The sequence below is a fragment of the Pogona vitticeps genome, chromosome 1 (assembly GCF_051106095.1).
Source record: "Pogona vitticeps strain Pit_001003342236 chromosome 1, PviZW2.1, whole genome shotgun sequence".
NCBI classification, from domain to species: domain Eukaryota; kingdom Metazoa; phylum Chordata; class Lepidosauria; order Squamata; family Agamidae; genus Pogona; species Pogona vitticeps.
Genome location: NC_135783.1, coordinates 245,176,696 through 245,198,195, shown reverse-complemented (window position 1 = coordinate 245,198,195; position 21,500 = coordinate 245,176,696). Strand labels below are relative to the sequence as shown.

The 21,500-nt window shown below is 39.0% G+C and overlaps 2 protein-coding genes and 1 pseudogene across 3 annotated transcripts; 2 read left to right on the top strand and 1 right to left on the bottom strand.

Moving 5' to 3' along the window:
* Positions 1-97: 97 nt before the first annotated feature.
* Positions 98-2,260, top strand: LOC140704057 (olfactory receptor 8U9-like; annotated as a pseudogene). Its single transcript, XR_013540685.1, has one exon. The product of XR_013540685.1 is annotated as an olfactory receptor 8U9-like (transcript).
* Positions 2,261-9,582: 7,322 nt separating this feature from the next.
* On the top strand, positions 9,583-12,327 carry LOC144586010 (olfactory receptor 5AR1-like). The gene has a single exon (XM_078383500.1). It carries the CDS (start codon positions 10,331-10,333, stop codon positions 11,264-11,266), a length of 936 nt encoding a protein of 311 aa, XP_078239626.1. The 5' UTR covers positions 9,583-10,330; the 3' UTR covers positions 11,267-12,327.
* A 4,717-nt stretch (positions 12,328-17,044) lies between these two features.
* Positions 17,045-18,041, bottom strand: LOC110085658 (olfactory receptor 5AR1-like). The gene is given in 3 exon segments (XM_078387160.1): positions 17,045-17,257; positions 17,260-17,957; positions 17,960-18,041. Coding segments are annotated over 3 exon segments (957 nt in total). The 5' UTR covers positions 18,006-18,041.
* Between the last annotated feature and the right edge of the window lie 3,459 nt (positions 18,042-21,500).

The following is a 21,500-nucleotide window of genomic DNA, read 5'->3' as shown; positions in this document are numbered from 1 at the left end:
CATCCATCATAATCAGCAGCTGCACTGAAGTGAAGAGGTAAAACAAGCCACAGGTTTGGCTGATTTACACAGAGTGATTTCTACCAAGAAAACACACAGAGAGAAGAACGGAGAAAAGTCACATTCATCCAGTTCCGATTTTAACTCCTTATCCATCATACTATTCAGGTCCTCATAAAATGCTTGAAGGAAACTATACCACTGTGACTGAATTCATTCTTCTGGGATTAACAGAGCTGAACTCCAAGGTGCTTTATTTGTGGTGTTCCTGAGCATGTATTTGATTACAGTAATTGGAAACCTGGGCATGATCACATTAATCAGGGTTGACCTGCAACTGCACACCCCTAAATATTTCTTCCTCAGGCACTTGGCCTTTCTGGACTTCTCCTATTCTTCAGTTATCCACCCCCAAGATGCTGATGAACCTGATAGCAGTGAATGAGGCCATCTCTTTTGGTGGTTGTGCTGCTCAGATGTACAGCTTCATTGCATTTGAGACTACTGAATGTTTCCTTCTAGCTGGAATGCATATGATCGATATGTGGCAATCTGTAAACCCTTGCTCTATAACGTCATCATGTCCCTCATTATTGGATCATATCTTTGTGGCTTTGCCATTTCAATGATACACACAATCTGTGCTTTCTGGTTCTCTTTCTGTCTCTCCAATATCATAAAACATTTCTTCTGTGATGTCATTCCCCTCCTCAACCTTTCCTGCACTGACACTAGAGTGAATGAGATCATTCTCTTTTCCTTCTGCATTTTTAATGGTGTGTTCATTACCTTGGAAATATGCATTTCTTATGTTTACATTGTCTCTGCCATTTTGATAATCCGCTCTGCTGAAGGCCAGCGCAAAGCTTTTTCCACCTGTGCTTGTCACTTTAACTGTTGTTGTGATGTGTTTTTTTTTTGTTTTTTTTTTGGGAGCAGCTGTATTTATGTACATGCGGCCCAGTTCAGACTCTTCGCCAAATGAAGACAAGGTTGTATCTGTATTTTACACTGTCGTGAATCCCATGTTGAATCCTTTGATCTATAGCCTGGGGAACAAAGAGGTGAAGGATGCCCTGAAGAGGATATTAAATAAGAAAAATAAGTTCTTGGTGCAGAAAGATGCTAAAGTCATTAAAACAGTTGCTTAAGATTACTAGACTCCTAATCCTTTTTTCAGTGGCCAGAATCATATTCAGTATGCCAGCCAGCATAACTCCATCAGCATACATTTCAGCCACAAATTGTCAGAAGTTACGAAGCTGATGTAGGTATTTGCTGTCATGCACCAGTACACAATAGCCAATGCCTCTGCTGACTTCTTCACTTAAATCAATTTGCAGCTGAAATTAACACCAGTAAAGTTATACTGGTATAATTTTTTGATTTATCAACAGCAGCCACTGTCATTGAATGATGTTATGGACATTATCAAATGGAGGATGAATCTGGACTGTTTTTGCTTTGAAGGCTTTAAGTGACTTTTGTTCATTTCCTAATGCAAGCTTTACACTTTGACACAAGGTCCACCTTTATATCTAGGGTTGTCTCCTCCTTAGATCTACAGGAAACTGTTACAATTCCTCATGTCTCCCAGGAGATCAATTTTAGGGTGAGGTAAACAAACAGGGGGAAACATCTTGGGACAAGCTATGCTGGGAGAGGAGAAAGTTTTATTTTTGCATATATAACATTCCCAGTAGGCATGATCAGCCCAGTATGGAGATATTTGTGTTGCATTTTGCATAATGTGAAAACACCAAAAAGTCAGGAGGGAAAGGAGACACGTAGAGGAATGCATGCACTTGGATCTATTGTCCTGTCGTACACACACTGCTTTCTGCAGTGCATCAAAAAATTGCTGCCTTGGCTGGCCATGAGCCTTTCTCAGTTCTCAGCAGCCATATAAGCTCTCCCCATTTATTCATTACCGCAATATACATCCAACCCAAAACTTAGAGGTACCTCACAATTTGAATGAGTTACTTTTGCAGCAAGTTATATATTGCAGTAATGAGCTGGAATGAAATTACATTTTTGCCTGTTATCACCTACAGTTTTAATTAATTAATTAATTAATTATATTTCTATCCCATCCAGCTAGTGGCATAGCACTATTTTGGACTGCTCACAGCAATAAAACAGAAATAATGATCTGTCCACTAAACACAAACACACAAAAAATAAAAACTGACCCCCAAAAATATCCATTTGTTGTTGTTTAGTCGTTAAGTCATGTCCAACTCTTCGTGACCCCATGGACCAGAGTGTGCCTTCCTGTCTTCCACTGCCTCCCAGAGCTGGGTCAAATTCATGTTGGTAGCTTCAGTGACACTGTCCAACCATCTCGTCCTCTGTCATCCCCTTTTTCTCTTGCCTTCACACTTTCCCAACATCAGGGGTTTATCCAGGGAGTCTTCTCAAGGGAGTCTTCTCTTCTCATGAGAAAAAACCTCCATAGGTAATAGCAAACAAAACTCAAACTGAAAACACCTGGGTCCAGAATTGTATGTTCCATGAATCCTATCCTACCTGCAGCTGTATTGTGGATGGGTGAGGCTGTAATTCAAGGCATCTTGGAACAAAGTACTTTACATTTTCACAATATTTTCTGTTTGTGGTAAACACAAACAGAAATGGCCGCTTGACAGAGCCATCAAGAGTTTTCTTAGATGTTCCATCAGTCATACTAAGCAATTCACTTTTGCAGATGGCTCTGTCAAATAATTCTAACAATCTGCAGTTAATCAAAAGTAGCATGTAGCAAAATAAGTTCTTTTTTAAAGGTAATCTTCTGAGGTTTGACCTGACCTTTCCTTCAAGTAGTACTCGGCTCTGCTCATCCCCACCCTATCTTTACAATAACTCTGTAAGACAGGTCAGCTGAGAGCATCCAGTGAGTTTCATGGGTCCATGGAAATTTGAACTGGTTCTCCCAAGCCTCTCTCAAACACTGTATGACCACAATACCACAAGGGCACTTGCCTGTACTGGTTCAGTTATCCATGCTCATTCTTGAGCAACCTACAGGGAAGATGATAAGTGTTTCATTCATGAAGACTTCTTAGTCATTGTGTGTAACTTGCCATAATGTTTTAATGAATTGAAAGAAATCCTCTTGTGGGCCTCCCATAGTCCATAAAGAACTATACAAAAACAACCTTCTAGTTGATTGTGTGTTAGAAAGCTCAGGGGAAGAAAAGCGGATGATTCTGTTTCTTGAGCTCTGAGACATACAGGAAGAAGATTCAAAAAATTACCATCTTTCCAGCATATAAAAAGGAAGCTCTCTTGTTAAGTGCTGACTGCTTAGAATCATTGCTGTTTCCTGATGATTTGGGAAGAAACATCCACTGAACAGAAAGGAAATCCTGCATTGTACAATGGTACATTTTTATTACTTTAATAACAAATTGGCTTAAGTTAAAAAAATAGGTCCTTTATCAAGAAGTCACAAATAAGTCTGAATTGTCTTGACAGCACATCATGTTTAATATAAATACCGTACTCCTCAAGTCAGTTATTATGAGCTACCTTTATTATTTGTTTTTCTGAAGATCAAGGGAGAACATCTGCCATAAATGCTTGGGCAGTTCTCATCTACATCTCTGAGAGAAAATGAAGAGAGAGTAGGAGTGGTAAATAATGTTGCTAGTATTTTTAAACAAAAACATTAAGAAAGAAAAATTTGAGGGCTGAAGCAATCTGGAAAACTGCAGAACATTTTTCACTGATTGCATGTGGGGAGATAAGAAGAATTAGGTTTCAAAAAGCATGAAAATTCACAGTTATATTTGCTGTTGATGCCTTTTGGACCCCAAATGGTTTACAGAGGAAACTGAGAGAGATCAGGTTAGAAATGTTAGTGGGCCAGTATCTTCTGTTGACCTGGCTGATGAGCTAGACAAAATGGAAGATATCAGCCCTTATCAAACAGCAAATAGTCTTGTGGCACTTTAAAGATAGAACTTGAAAAAGTCACTTTCTCCCAGAGTCTCAAGCCAGCCAGCACATGCTAGCTAAGGGATTCTGGGAATTTTCATCCAAAAAATATAATATTAGCAAGGTTTACTTAGAAAATGTCAATTTCATACAAATAAAATATTGTTAATATATTACATGGAAGAAATTATGAAATACTTTTATTCTCAAAGCCCAGGCAAATGATATGCCATGGTTACCTTTCCCCCCCTCTCAGCAATTTCTTCCTTCATCCCAAACAATGAAAATTCCATGTAGCTATTATATAACTAGGACTGGGGGAAATTATTTTAATGAATGCTGTTAAAATCATATATGTACAGCTACCGTTTTATGTTTCAACAGTTCATTTGGGAAGAACCTTTCATAATGCCCATTTAGATGGCAACCCTATACATTTCTACTTAGCAGTCGTATTCAATTCAAGAAGCCTTAGTTCTGAGAACACCTCTATAGAATTCCATATGATCCTTTAAAAGTGTTGCAGTGAGGGTAACATGAGTCTCTAACATGCTATTTTAATGTGCTCAGATATGTTCTTCCACACTCTGTGGTTTAAGTCCAGATTTAAGCAGTCTGATTTGCTCAATTAATTTGAATGCCATTGATTTCAGTGGGTCTAAACTAAGTATGACTAAATCTAAATCCAATCTTAGTTCTTTTTTCAGTTTTTTTTTAATTTTTTAACATAGGTGGTGACAAAAAGGTAAAGGGGAATTGGAATTGATGAGGAAGAGGGGAGACAATAACATACTGATATCCAATCTATACCTATTGACATATCAAGATTTTAAGTTATTCTATTTACTCTTTTCTGCCTTGTAGATAAAGTTCTTATTTCAATATATGTTATTCAGCTGCTGCCTGTTGATTCAGTCCACTTGTTAAATAGATCCCATCTTTCTGTTGCCTTTTGCAGGGGTTGATCTTTCATGACTTCTGATAAGATATCCATTCAGCTATTTCCCGTATCTTTTCGACAATAGTTGCTCCAATTTGTCAGGATCCTTCTTAAAGTGTGGTGTTCAGAACTGGATACGGTATTCTAGATGAGGCCTAATCAGTGCTGAATAGAGTACTTTAAGTGATTTGGGGACTATACATTGGCTAATGTAGCCTAAAATAGCATTTGCCTTTTTTGCATTCACATCTCACTGTTGGCTCATATTCAGCTTTTGATCTATAACAATTCCAAGATCCTTCTCACTCAGAGTATTACTGAGCCAAGTATCCCCCATCTTCTAACTGTGCTTTTGATTTCTTTTTCCCTGAGGTGCAATATTTTCATTCTGTTAAATTTCATTCTGTTGTTTTCAGCCCAGTGCTCAAGCCTATTCAGATCATTTTGAATGTTGTTTCTGTCTTCCAAGGTATTAACTATTCTACCCACTTTAATGTCATCTGCCAATCTGATAAATATTTCCCACAGTTCCTCATTCAAGTCATTAATAAAAATATTGAAGAGCACCAAGCCCAGGACTGAACCCTATGGTAGTCAACTTGTTACCTTCTCCCAGTTTGAGAAGTCATTGACAAGCACTCTCTGAGTACGATTCTGTAACCAAGTGTGTTGTTGTTGCTTAGTCAAGTTGTGCCTGACTCTTCGTGACCCCATGGACCAAAGCATGCCAAGCCCTCCTGTCTTCCACTGCCTCCCAGAGTTTGGACAAATTCATGATGGTAACTTTGATGACACTGTCCAACCATCTCGTCCTCTGTTGTCCCCTTCTCCTCTTGGCCTCACACTTTCCCAATACCAGGGTCTTCTCCAGAGAGTCTTCTCTTCTCGTGAAATGGCCAAGGTATTGGAGCCTCAGCTTCAGGATCTGTCCTTCTAGTGAGCACTCAGGCTTGATTTCCTTCAGAATTGATAGGTTTGTTTTCTTTGCAGTCCAGGGGACTCTCAAGAGCCTCCTCCAGCACCACAATTCAAAAGCATCAATTCTTCGGCGGTCAGCCTTCTTTATGGTCCAGCTCTCACTTTCATACATCACTACAGGAAAAACCATAGCTTTGACTATGCGGACCTTTGTCAGCAAAATGATGTCTCCGCTTTTTAAGATGCTGTCTAGGTTTGTCAAAAAAACAGATGTCTTTTAATTTCATGGCTGCTGTCACCATCTGCATGAGCATGGAGCCCAAGAAAGTAAAATCTGTCACTGCCTCCATATCTTCTCCTTCTATTTGCCAGGAGGTGATGGGACCAGTGGCCAAGATCTTAGGTTTTTTTTAATATTCAGCTTCAGACCATTTTTGGTGCTCGCCTCTTTCACCCTGATTAAGAGGTTCTTTAATTCCTCCTCACTTTCTGCCATCAGAGCAGTATCATCTGCATATCTGAGGTTGGCTTATATTTCTTCCAGCAATCTTAATTCCGGTTTGGGATTCCTCCAGTCCAGCCTTTCGCATGATGTATTCTGCATATAAGTTAAATAAGCAGGGGGATATTATACAGTCTTGTCGTACTCCTTTTCCAATTTTGAACAAATCAGTTGTTCCATATCCAGTTCTAACTGTTGCTTCCTGTCCCAAATATAGATTTCTCAGGAGATAGACAAGGTGGTCAGGCACTCCCATTTCTTTAAGGACTTGCCATAGTTTGCTGTGGTGCACACAGTCAAAGGCTTTTGCGTAGTCAATGAAGCAGAAGTAGATTTTTTCTGGAACTCTCTGGCTTTCTCCATAATCCAGCACATATTAGCAATTTGGTCTCTAATTCCTCTGCCCCTTCGAAATCCAGCTTGTACTTCTGGGAGTTCTTGTTCCACATACTGCTGAAGCCTATCTTGTAGGGGTTTGAGCATAACCTTGCTAGGGTGTGAAATGAGTGCAATCGTATGGTAGTTGGAGCATTCTTTGGCACTGCCCTTCTTTGGGATTGGGATGCAGACTGATCTTTTCCAATCCTCTGGCCACTGGTGATTTTTCCAAACTTGCTGGCATATGGAGTGTAGCACCTTAACAGCGTCATCTTTTAAGATTTTAATTAGTTCAACTGGAATGCCATCACTTCCACTGGCCTTGTTGTTAGCCATGCTTTCTAAGGCCCACTTGACTTCACTCTCCAGGATGTCTGGCTCAAGGTCAGCAACCATACTGTCTGGGTTGTCTGGGACAACCAGATCTTTCTGGTATAAATCCTCTGTGTATTCTTGCCACCTCTTCTTGATGTCTTCTGCTTCTGTTAGGTCCCTATCATTTTTGTCTTTTATCATGTCCATCTTTGCACGAAATGTTCCTTTAACATCTCCAATTTTCTTAAAGAGATCTCTGTTTTTTCCCTTTCTATTATTTTCCTCTATTTCTTTGCCCTGTTCATTTAAGAAGGCCCTCTTGTCTCTCCTTGCTATTCTTTGGAAGTCTGCATTCAATTTTCTGTAACTTTCCCTAGCTCCCTTGCGTTTTGTTTCCCTTCTCTTCTCTGCTACTTGTAAGGCCTCATTGGACAGCCACTTTGCTTTCTTGCATTTCCTTTTCTTTGGGATGTTTTTTGTTGCTGCCTCCTGTACAATGTTACGAGCCTCCATCTATAGTTCTTCAGGCACTCTGTCCACCAAATCTAGTTCCTTAAATCTGTTCTTCACTACCACTCTGTATTCATAAGGGATTTGGTTTTGATTATACCTGACTAGCCCAGTGATTTTTCCTACTTCAGTTTAAGCTTGAATTTTGCTATAAGAAGCTGATGATCAGAGCCACAATTAGCTCCGGGTCTTATTTTTGCTGACTGTATAGAGCTTCTCCATCTTTGGCTGCAGAGAACATAATCAATCTGATTTTGGTATTGCCCATCTGGTGATGTCCATGTGTAGAGTCACCTCTTCTGTTGTTGGAAAAGAGTGTTTGTGATGACTAGCTTGTTCTCTTGACGAAATTTTATTAGCCTTTGCTCTGCTTCATTTTGAACTCCAAGGCCAAACTTACCTGTTGTTCCTTTCATCTCTTTACTCCCTACTTTTGCATTCCAGTCCCCTATAATGAGAAGAACATCTTTCTTTGGTGTCAGTTCTAGACGGAATTGGTCAATTTCAGCCTGTTCAGCATTGATGTTTGGTGCATAAACCTGGATTACTGTGATGTTGAAAAGTCTGCCTTGGATTCGTATTGAAATTGTTCTGTCATTTTTGAGATTGTATCCCATTACAGCTTTTCCCACTCTTTTGTTGACTATGTGGGCTATGAGTTTCATGTGTGTATCCACATGAAACTTGTTTTATCCAGGCCACATCTAGTTAGCTTTCTAATCTGAATATCATGCGGCACTTTATCAAAAGCTTTGCTGAAGTCAAGATATATTCCATCTACCACACTTCTACTGTCTACCAAGGAGCTTACCTGATCAAAGAATGAGATAAGATTAGTCTGGAAGGATTCCTTCTTGACAAATCTATGTTGGCTTCTAGTTATTACTGCATTGTTTTCAAGGTGCTTGCAGAGGTCAGAGAAGGAGAGATAACTGAAGCAAAACAAAAGAATCAAACAGGAAGAGGGGGCAGGGGATTGCCAAGAGATTTAATATTTAATTCCATTTATAATATTTACTTTAATTTAAATATTAATATTACAATATTATTTAATTTAATTGAAAACTTCTTATTCCTCCTCCTTCAGGTTCCTTCAAGGAGAAGCCTTTGGGAGCTTGGGCTAAGGAAGCCATTAATAGCCAAAAATAGCCTCTTTAATAGTCCTTTGTTTTATTGATGTGTTACTGTTACCAAGAGGAACTAAGTACAAATAGTGTATTTACATGGTACTGTATTATTTCTGTACTGGGATCCCAGCTATGCTGACAGAACACAAACAGCATAACTTTTGGAAGCAAATTGTCTGAAGTCACGAAATCTCAGTCGACATTATCAAGTTGTGTGACTGATTGTGCAACTGAGAATACCTACATCAGGACAGCAGTTGCCTATTAAGAAGGCAAAACCCATGACTACAGAAGAACTACACAACTTTAATGAAGTAATTGAAATTGTTAAAGATTTTGTATACTTGAATTCAGTCATCAATCCTAATGGAGACTGCAGCAAAGAAATCAGAAGAAGACTAACACTTGGAAGGGCAGCAGAGAAGGAACTAGGAAAGATCATCGAGGGTAAGGATGTATCACTGGAGACTAAGAACAAGATCCTCCATACTCTTGTATTTCCAAGCACAGGCATGAAAGATGGACAGTAGAGAAAGCTGACAAGAAAGGATTCAGTTGCTTTAAATGTAGTGCTGGAGAAGAATTTTGCAGATACCCTAGACTGTCAGAAAGATAAGCAAATGTGATCAAATCAAGTCTGAACTTTTTCTGGAGTCAAACATTTTGAAGCTGAGATTGTCCTACTTTAGGCACATCATGAGAAGGCAGGATTCTCTGGGAAAAGAAAATAATCCTGGGAAAGGTGGAAGGCAGCAGGAAAAGAGGAAGACCAAATACAAGATGGATTGACACCCTAAAGGAAGCCACAGGCTTGAGTTTACAAGAGATGAGCAGGGCTGTTGAGGACAGGACATCTTAGAGATTGCTCATTCACAGAGTTGCCATAAGTCGGAGCTGACTTGACAACACATAAAAACAACAATGGCGACAGTGGTTACTTAACTTGGGGAACTTTGCTTCCAAAAATTAAGCCATCTGTGCAGCTATACAAGAGGATTTTAGCCAATAGCTAAATACTATCAATATTATTGTATAATGTCATTAATTAATTTTGGCTGTTCAATGTTTCTGGTTTTGTTGCCTGCTGCTTGTTACAGTGCTGCTCTGTGTCTTCCACGCAAGATTAAAAATAAAGTTGCAAAATTACAATTTTGCAAACCTGAAGAGTACTTTGAAAGTGCCTGCTGAGAAAATGAAGATGAGGATGAACATTAGTAGTATACCTTCTTTGAAAAATCATATTTGTTTTTTGCTCTTGCCAAGATACCAAGCATTGGATACTTCAGGGGAAAAATGAACTTTATATTTCCGGAACATTGTGACCATTTTGTTCCCAGATGGAGATATCCATAGTCAAGTCGATTGGAATGTAGCAAGAGATTGAAACAGCCATTGGTCTTTCGGATGGAACACTGTTTGGACAGAGAAGGTTGGTAATGGTGACTATCTAAGGGCAATTTCTGTATTTTCTTCCTCAATTGATTTGGACTGGGTGAGACAAATGATGGGAAAAGAAGAAGAAAAGCAAGAGGCAGATACAAAGTCAAGAGGCCTTCCCCTTAGACCCTTCACAAAACCCCATAAAAGAGGCACAATAGATATACCTTTCTGGAAGCACCCAAACATTTCCCTCATAACTACCATCCCCTTTCTACTTTTCTGAGGTGGAGAGGCTGCCACGCACCACTAAGCAACACAATGGTAAAAGAAAATCATACTGTTCTGAGAGAATTTTTCCTCTCAGGATTAACAGAAAATCCTGAAATGACCACCCTTTGTTTTCTGTTCTTCCTAGCCATGTATCTCATCACCTGTGTGGGGAATCTTGGGATGATCGCCTTGGTTAGGGCTGATGCTCAACTCCATACTCCCATGTACTATTTCCTCAGCAATTTAGCTTTTGTGGACTTCTGCTATTCTTCCACCATTACTCCTAAAACTCTGGTTGATTTTTTGGTTGCCAGAAAAGCCATTTCATTTGGTGGCTGTGTTACACAATTGTTCAGCTTTGTCCTTACTGCAAGTGTTGAGTGTCTTTTACTGGCTGTCATGGCCTATGACTGCTATGTGGCAATTTGTAATCCACTGCTCTATCCAGTTGTCATGACAAAGCAAGTTTGTGTCCAGATGGTGTGTATTGCTTACTTTATTGGATTTGCTCATGCACTTGCACAAACCATTTCCACTTTTAGCCTCTCCTTCTGCAGCTCCAACATCATTAATCACTATTTCTGTGACATTCCTCCACTAATAAAGCTCTCCTGCAGTGACACTTATAATAATGAAATTGTGCTTTACACTTTCGGCACATTTTATGGCATCTTCACCTCAGCAGAGATCATTATCTCCTATGTCTACATCATCTGCACCATCCTCAAGATCCATTCTTCAGAAGGCAGACAGAAAGCCTTGTCTACGTGTGTCTCTCACCTGACAGTTGTCTTGATCTTCTATGGGACCACAGTATTCATGTATATCCGACCCATTTCAAGCTATTCATTGAGCCGAGACAAAGTGATCTCTGTGTTCTACACTGTGGTGATCCCCATGTTGAATCCTCTCATCTACAGTCTGAGGAACAAGGAAGTGAAAGATGCTCTGAGGAGAGTCTTAGGCGGATTAAAATGTTCTTGATGAGACTATGTGGTGCATGACAGTGATCCTCATGAAAACAAACTCTGGCTTACAGATTGTTATCTAATTTCACCAATGAACCTCAGTTGGTTAGCTAAATAATAGTTTCTTATATTTGGTAAACCTAAACTATGGTAAAACTCCAGGTTTTGATGGATTAGGTTCGGAATACTATAAAACTTTTAAATCAATATTGATCCCTAAACTAAAAGTGCTCTATAATGAAATATTGGAAGGAGAGAGAATACCAGATTCATGGAAACATTCATTGATAACTCTTATCCCAAAACCTAATAAAGATCTAACAGTCCCAAGTTCATATAGACCTATTTCTTCACTTAATCAAGATGCAAAGATATTTACAGCAATACTTGCAACTAGAATTAATAAATTTATTACAAAATATATCAAAGAGGATCAAAATGGTTTTTGAAAGGTAGGCAAATGGAAAACTTAACTGGGAGGGTCTTGAATATCATATACAATATAGAAAAAAATAAATTGAAGGCAGGCATTTTATCATTAGATATATTTAAAGCATTTGACTGAGTGGAATGGCCAACACTAAAGACTTTGTTAAAGGGTTGGGGTTTTGGAAAGAAGTTTAGGGGGATAACAGATCAATTATATTTAGAGAATACCTCTGTAGTAATACTTAATGATGGGATGACGGAACAAATAGCTCTAGGCCGAGGCACTAGACAAAGTTGCCCTCTCTCTCCAGTTCTGTTTTGTTTGGTTATTGAAATGTTGGCAAATGTAATTAGGAATGATGATTTAATTGAAGGTATGGGAGAAAAGAAGATAAAGATTAATTTATTTGCGGATGATTCCTTATTGACAGTGAAAAATCCTTCAGAATGTATAGATAAAATTAAAACCCACTTAGAAATATTTGGAAAAATAACCGGATTAAGCATAAATTGGCAAAAACCTGAATTAATGTTGTTTAATTATAGTAGAATGGAACAAGAAAGGTTTGCTGAAAAACATGATTTTAAAATATGTAAAACAATTAAATACTTAGGAATAGATTTAGCAAAAAATATTCAAAAAATAAAGGAGTATAATTATAGTAAACTAAAGGAAGTAATTAATAAGAAACTACCGGAATATGGTAAATTTAAGTTATCTTGGTTCGGAAAGATTGCATTGGTAAAAATGAAAATTCTACCAAAAATTAATTTTTTATTTAGAATGTTACCAATGCAGTTAACAGAGGATGATTTGAAATATTGGCAAGGAATAGTTAACAAATATTGTAATGAAGGGAAGAAATCTAGAATAAATAAAAATTACTGTATTGGTATAAAACAACAGATTGTTATCTGTCAGCTAGAGTGTTTTCATGAGGACCACTGTCATGAAAACATGTCCTGTATGATTAATATTGCTAGTTGTGCAAACGTATAGAATAATGCTTGAGAGTCACTGTTCCGTAGAAACAGCTAGGCTAAACCCTGGGTTTGCCTCCATTAGTAACTTAGAAGGAGAGTGTGAAGTGGAAGAAGGTATTATCCTGCTTGAAACAGATTTAGCCATTTTTCTTGCAGGTCTGCATGCTCACCAAAAGAAAGTCTAGGAAGTGATATGATCATCACTCTAGATCAATGCTTCTGAACCTTGTGTCCCCAGACATTCTTGGACTACAACTTTCAAGAAGCCATCACCACTAGGTGTGTTGACCAGGATTTGGGGGAGCTGTAGTCATCCAGGGACCCAAGGTTGGGAACCACTGGTCTACACAATAAAGAGTGCCTCAATTAAAAATTCTCTTTGGAGAAAATCCCTAAGGACAGTATCATCCTGTAGAATTAAGAATTAAAATAGGAATGCTCTCGTTTGAAATTGAAGGATGTTTCCCTCAATAACAGTTACAGGAGAAATGGGCTCATAACCAGATTTCTTAATGCTGCAGGGAGTAGTGATGGGGGAGGGCCTTCCCACCACAAAGCACATACATGCTTGCATGTGGGAATGGTGAGAAAGATTGTGTATTATCACTTTGCTTAGTGACATAGACTAATTTCTTCTGCTTGAGGTTCCCACTGCTAATTATCACATGTTCCTTCCATACTGTTCATACTTTCTCCCCTTCTGCCATCTTATGGCTTGCAGTGCATTGTTGTGATACCTGCCACTCCTGTGTAGACTTGTTAAGAGATTCAGCAAAGCCACACCTTTCTCAGTCAAGTATGTCTTGCATGATATGTGGCATACTCATTTCCTTTGTGTCAATGATGCCTGAGGAGGATGAGGAGGTTGTGATGATCCATGACAATACTATGCCCCTTTTTCCCTCATGCCATCATAGTGCCAGGGAAGGCACCCAGTGAGTCCAACCTGTAATGAGGCCAGAAGCTAGCCCTGGTCTTGAGCCAGGGCCAGTTATTATTTTAATGTTATTTTACTGACATGTTCTTGTGATGACACTCACAGTCAATGCTAAGGAGCGAAAAACCAAGTACCCTCTGAACACTGGTATGTTAGGATACAGATTAAATAGCACGATTGAGTTAAGGCCAGGTTCTGATGGTGGGGTGGAGAAAAAAAACTATACAAAACAGAAGGACAAATGAGAATCTGAGGAAAAAGGAAGTGCACACTCACACAGCAGCCATCTATGAGAACGGACATGTGTGAAGCCTGAAATGGAGCACACCCACCAGAAAACCAAGACACTGTGTGACAGGGAATCAAATGCTTTAAAAAAAAAAACACCACATACCACTTATTGCTGGTTTAAAAAGTGGCATGACGAACTGCAGTTTATTGCAAGACATAAGTCGGAACCAGGTATATAGTTCCAAAGAAAATCCCAAGCACTTGACAATGTGAAATGTAATGAATTTCCCATCTATTTTATATTCCAGGAAGACAATATGGAGGATATGTGAGAGAAAATGTGGTACAGTATGTATACACGGGTGTATGTGTTACATGGGAGGGACAGAGAAAGGTATGTGAGAGAATATATAATAGGCATATAAAATGAGTTTGTGAATGTGAGATACAGGAGAGAGGCTATGTGTATAATTTGTGGTCCTGCCCCTTTTTTGTTTCAGCATCACCCACGACCAGAATGTGTCCTCTGGCCACCATCCCTGAAAAGAATGTGGTGAGGACAAAATTTTCCTCACCATTGGCTTAGGCCCCAAATATAAAACATGAACTGCTTTAAAAGTTTGGATGAACAGAACAGAAGAGTCTCTGTCTGAGCGCTCCCAAGATGACACCATATGAATACATGAAAAGGCTGCTAAAAGGCCTTCTCCCCAATTTCATTCCCCTCACTTCACTTGGTAGAGGCATCCAGAACGAACCTGCTGACTGTGAATCGTAGGGTTCACTCAGACAAAAAAAGGAAACCATGGTCTTTTTGGCAACCTACTTTTGTGCCTCTTTGGCATTCAATGTTAGAATCAGCACTTTAATTTGAAACCAGAAACTAACTGGAAGCACACGTACTTAATAAGGTGTAGCAATATTCTTGTCTCTGGGTTTGCTGACAAGTAGTAATTATTAAAAGTATAATTAAAAATTTTAAATAATTTTTAAAATACTCTGAATTCTGTTCATCATAAATATTTTCTTTGGCCATCGTATCTGAACATTCCCATGTCATGTAAAACTATTGGTATTTTTCCAAGCTGACAGGAAAAAAATGACACTGGCACAGAGTGCTGTGAGAAAAAGGCAGCAGGAAGGAGTTTTAAATGAAAATGCTGCACTGTGTCTCTCAGTGTCTTAAAAACTGTTGTGGGGGAGGGGTGGTGGTCCTTAAGACTTTCCATAAGCAATTGATTGGTGACTAGAGATGAGCACAATCCACAAAAATGGTGGTTCGTGGTGTTTCATAGTTTGCGGCTACCCACGAACCGTGAGCCCTCCAAACTGTTTAAATAAATGAACCACAAACGGGTTTGTTGGTTTGTTACACTGACACCCCCCACCCTCACAGCCTCCCCCTTCCCACAGGCCCTTGTCACCTCCCTACATGGTCCTGTTGCCTCTTCCTCCTCCCCCATTGCTACAAACCTGGACTGACTCTTGGGCTGATCCTCCTGCCCATCACCTCCTCCAATTTTGGTGAAGATTGGATTTTGGACGACTGAGTTACAGCCCTCAGGTGCCTCCAGGAAAGTGCTCTTTAACCAGCTGCTATAACTCAGATGTACCAAACCCAATATTCATTAAACTTGGAAGGGCGAGGAGAATCCGCTGAAAACTGTGGAAGTCTGACATTTCTAAACCATGCAGGGGCTGTTCTACAGCTCCCAGAAGTCCTGAATCACACAAAAGGGTTTATTTCATTTGAACATTTGTGAAGGTTTATGGTTCATAGTTTGTTGCGTAGCCATGAGACATGAACCAGCATGAACTGCCATTTCCCCAGTTCATGCCCATCTCTAATTTGGATTAATATAAATTGTAATTGATACAATAAATTGTAAATAAATAATAAACTGTTATAATAATAATAATTGTAATGACAATACTTGTAATACTAATAAACGGTAAACAAACTAAACTGGAGATCATTAGTTTTGTGCATGAGTTTTCATCTTGGCTGGAAGGAAAATAGTTTAAAATGTCAGTAAGAGAGAAATGGAAAGAATAATGAAAGGGTAGATAGAATCAGAACCAAGTTAATTTTTATTGACATAGAAAGAAACCGCTCTTTCATGTAACAGATCAATCTTAGAACGACAAAGCTGAAAGGGACCCTGTGGATCATCAAGTCCAGGCCCTGTCAAGGAGGCACAGAAGTCCCAGCGTCTGGACCCACAGCCAGATACCAAAAACACTGAACTATCCAGTAGACCATATCCTAAATTATTAGTGCTATCAAATTTGTTAAGCAATACCTTGGAAACAATATAAAATATCAGCTGCATGGGAATCAAAGTTGTGTTTTTACAGTATAATGACTGTCTTCACTATTCATAGAAAAGAAGACAGACAGACAGACAGACAGACAGACAGACAGACAGACAGAAAGAAAGAAAGAAAGAAAGAAAGAAAGAAAGAAAGAAAGAAAGAAAGAAAGAAAGAAAGAAAGAAAAGTGGCATATAAACACAAATAGTTTAAGAATTTAAAACATTGTGTCTTACATATTTCTTTCATTTACATGTATGGAAATATTTTTATTTAATTGCATGTTTTTTTTATTTAATGAATGTTTTTTCTTGGTTCCCCCCCCCCCCCGAGGCCAGAAAAAGACGTTAGAGATAGCCAAGAGACGAAAATTCTTAATTAATCATTGAAGTATGAGCTTCTCTCACCTCAAGGATGATGCAGATTCGCTTATTTTGTTTCGTAACTGGTCTTCAGGATGTCAGCATGGGAATCTTCTGAAATCGGTGTTCACAAACACAGATAGACTGTCCCAATTACTGCTGAGCAAGATTAACATGCTTTCAACTCTAATTACAGCCTGTCTTTGATGTCTGTTTTGGGCCTCAGTAGTTTCATTTTGCTTCCAATCCAGCCAGCAGTCATTACCTGGATTAGTTAGAAGAGGGACTGATGGAATTACCATTCCATGTAAAGAAGCCTGAGATTGCCTTCTTAGGCAAATACATAGCTAAATAATATTGCTTAAATGAATCATTACACAACTGCTAAATGACACAAACGTTGACTGTTAAAGAAGCATGCGTTTTGTTATTCTGCTGGTTAAGTCCTCAGAGGCTTCCAAAACATGCCCAGAACATCATCTGAAGAACATTTTGTATTTCTCACAATATGCTCTTGCTCTTTGGATGTGCCCATAGTTATTTTGAAGCACATCTAATGTCTTTCCGAAGTCCTGTATTTCTCAGCACCTTTGACAGGGCATCTTTCACGTCCTTGTTCCTCAGGCTGTAGATCAGAGGGTTGAGCATAGGGATTATGACAGTATAGAACACCGAAGCCCATTTGTCTTGGTCCATGGAGTAGCTGGAGCTGGGGCGAAAATACATGAAGAGCATTGTCCCGTGATACTGTATAAGCCAACAGATATTAGATGGGAGGCACATGTGGAAAAGGCTTTGCGCCTGCCTTCTGCACAGTGCATTCTCAGGATTGTGACCAAGATGTAAACATAGGAAACAAGAATCATACCAATGCTGCTTGCTTCAATGCAGCCAACAAAGATAAATATCATCATCTCATTGATGGATGTGTCAGAGCAGGAGAGCACCAGGAGTGGGGGTTCATCACAGAAGAAATGGTTGATGACATTAGATCTGCAGAATGGCAGTCGGAATGTGCTACAAGTATGTATCAGTGCATCTACCACGCCTAGGAAGTACGCTATAGCCATCAGCTGTCTACAGAGCTTCTTGGACATCACAACTGGATAGCGAAGTGGCTTGCAGATGGCCATGTAGCGATCATAGGCCATGAGAGCTAGCAGAAGGCACTCCAAATCTGTCAACGTAGCAAATAAAAACAGCTGTATAGCACAAGCATTATAGGAAATTGTTTTAATCTTTGCTAAGAGGTTAGCCAGCATTTGAGGGGCAATGACGGAGGAGCAGCAGAGGTCAACAAAGGAGAGGTTACCAAGGAAAAAATACATGGGGTTATGAAGCTGGGATTCAGCACAGATTAATATAATCATCCCAAGATTCCCTATTACAGTGACAACATAAGCCAACAGGAAAGTCATAAAAAGAGGAAGTTGCATTTTTGGGTTGTCAGTCCCTGAAGAATGAATTTGTTTAAGGCAGAGTGATTTCCTTTATCCATTGTCAATTCGCGCTGAATCCTATATCCAATTTTTTTTTTTTACTTTTCCTTGACAAAGGCAGGAAAGAAAATCTGTATCCTTTGGAGTCCCAGTCAGCGTGGCGTTGTTGTTTTTTGAGAGCCGTACAGGAGCCAAAATTATTCATACTACAAAACCCATTGTACTGTTATTTCCTTAGCTATTTTACAATGTTCTAAGCCACCACTGTTACTCAGATTATTTAATTGTGTAAAAATATGGTAAAATATAGTAAAAACATATGGTAAAAATATGGTAAATATACTGTACTTCTGCTATTTACTGCTTTAAACCTTAAAAACATACAATATAAATCTTATACAGTATCATAATGTGAAGCTAAAGACAAAATTGGTAGAATTTCCTACAATTGATATGAGATACTTACTATTCACTGAGTAATTTAATCAATAGTAGATTCAGTTCTGGTCATTTTAGGATGCATACAATTATATCTTTCACATTGCTAAGATGACAGATGTGGAAAGTGCTCTATGGCAAATTCAGATATCTGTGGGTTTTTTGACAGCAAGATCACTACACAGAATTAGATCATAAGGAGGTCTAACATTTTGGAACTGTGAACTAATAGGAATCTGAAGAGCCTCAGTCATTAAGATGATAATATTCTAGCCATCTCAGTATCAAAATCCAAGCAGACTGCCATAGTCATGTGACTGCAAAACATTCTTTATGGTAGCACAACAAGTACCTGCCCTTGTAGTAAAAGAAAAATCAGTCGCCAAACGTACCTGGAGTCAGTGAGCATCACCTTCCCAACTTTCGGTGTCTATAGGAAGAGGAAGAGATTTTAAGCAATGTCATTTGATGCCTCCTGAGATTCTGTTCCTCATCCACCTGACTACCCCAGTCCTGGGAATTGCTCTTCAAAGAGCAACAATTAACCTTCCTCTCCATTTTTCCCCTTTGGTCTTTGGGAACTGGCTGCAGTTCGCAAACTACCTAGTACAGTATTGCATTTTTTTTAGTACTACGGTACACAGCAAATATCAACAAAGGGCGCAACTACTTTGGTCATTCCTTCTGCAGTCTGCATCCGATCGGGCCCAGAAAAAAAAATCAAATGTAAAAGCTTTACCATTATTTTTCATATAAGTCTCAGATAAGTGCTGGGAGCAATGACAAATCCTGTAGATTCTGCCAGAATGGTTAAGCATGTGTTCTATTATCATCCCATGATGGATGGCACACTGTATTATGAACCCCCATGGGATAACCCAGGGAGGAAGAAAAGGAAGGAAGAATCATCTCATTTCTACACCAGACAAGAAATAATTACCAATCAGATAATTATATCCTAAAAACTGGGGGGTGGGGGGGAGAGACTGGCGACTGGTTACCATGGTGGCTGTGAAGACATTTTTAGCTACCAGAAGAGGACTGAATGTAGTTTTTAAGGAAAGCTGCCAAAACCTAAGAAGTATGTAGTAAGAAGAAGTGTCAGGGCTGCTCATTATATTAAAGCAGGTCCTATTCTGGACCTACTTAATATAAGAGTGTCCTAAATTAAAGTTTATCCTGAGTAAAACTTTAGGGTCTTTTGTTTCTAAGAAAGCCTGAAAAATGATGTTTTACTAAGATGCGTGTTAATTTCCCCCACATTATTGTTCTAGATAGCATAGTTTTCTATGGGAAAGAGGGAGGGCGGGACAGAAGGACAACAAGAACACTTATCTTCTATGTGAGCTCCAAGGAGGGGTCTCACTGTCATTTAGTAGCCCATTATCCACTTGAGTATGCTGGTTGGGGAATATGAGAGATGTAGTTCATCACAACTAGAAGACACCAGATTGGAGGAGGTGGCCTATCTTGTGACATTACTTCAGATATAATGGTCAGCATTCTCGTTGTCACCAACAGAAGGTTGGAGTAATTGAGACTTTTGGCACCCATCATTTAACATCCCCATATACAATGATAAGGTCTCCCTTGACCTTGAAAAAAGTTACTTCTTTTAATTACAGCTCCCAGAATCCCCCAGACAACATGACCATTGGCCAGAGCATAACTTCCCTTTCTGACTATGGACTTCAAGTTTCGACTCCTGGGAGTCTTCCTTGGCTCAACATTTTCAGCACAGAGTTTTCTTTCTTCCTGCCCTTTTTCTGTGGCTCATAATACAACAACTTTTCTTGTTGTTTAGTTGTTAAGTCGTCTCCAATTCTTCATGACCCCGTGGACCAGAGCATGCCAGGCCCTCCTGTCTTCCACTGCCTTCTGGAGTTGGGTCAAATTCATGTTGGTAGCTTTGATGATACTGTCCAACCATCTTTCCCAACATCAGGGTCTTTTCCAGGGAATCTTCTCTTCTTATGAGAGCATAGTCAAACAGCAGAGAAGTAAAATTGCAATGAAAGAGAAATAGACTAGTGGGTTTTTTTTTCAAATGGTAAAATTAAGAATAGAGACAGATATGTTGTATTGCAACAAAAGACCAAAACATGAATGAGGCTCTTTTCCATTTTCATGTTATTTTGTTGATCTTTGAAAGAGCCTCTAAAAGTAATTTCAATCAATTGCTGCTTTCTGCCACTAAGTCATCTATATATGTTAGCTTATTGATGTTTCTCCATCAGTTTTCAATCCTCTTTTCTCTGAATCCTCTTTTTCTCTGGTTTTCCATATGATACCATTTCCCTGAAAATAAGACTTAACCTGAAAATAAGCCCTAGTACAAATTTTCAGGATACTTGTAATATAAGCCCTACCCCAAAAATAAGCCCCAGTTAAGTGAAACCCCGCTCTCCACCATTGTGCAGCAACCAGAAGAAGATGACATGACTATTTGAATAAATGTAGGTTGTTGTACAATTAACAAAAACAAACAAACCCTGAAAATAAGCCCTAATGCATTTTTGGAGCAAAAATTAATATAAGACCATGTCTTATTTTCAGGGAAACACTGTATGTTCTGTGTACAGACTGAACAGGTAAAGGGATAAAATGCACCCTTGTCTGACATCTTTGTCAGAGATCATTCTGTCTCTCCATATTCGGTCCTCTTTTTTCATTCTTCCCTAATAATATATCTGGTTTCAATCCACATTTCTTCTAGTTCATAGTCAATTGAGTTTAGTTATGCAGATCTGTTCCTTATGTGAACTTAAAATTCATCAGAAATGTTGTTTGAATTACATTCGGCACTACAATTCTTTTAGTGTTCCTTTTCAGCTTTTTAAAATGTTGGATATTAACCATTCATGATCATTGGCACAATCTGTTCCTGGTTTTGTTTTGGTTGATTCCACTGATTTGGAAATAATAACTCAGGCTAAACAGAAATGCGCTACCCTGCAACATAAGTGAAGAACTTGTGACCAGGCAATGTGCATGTCTGGTCAGTCTGCTGTCCAGCTCTTGTTGGGCCACTTCACTATCCCCATTCTTTTGGCTTTTTAGGTTTGTTTAGCCTTAACTTAGACTTGGACCAATCAGCCCTTTGCAGAGGATTGAAA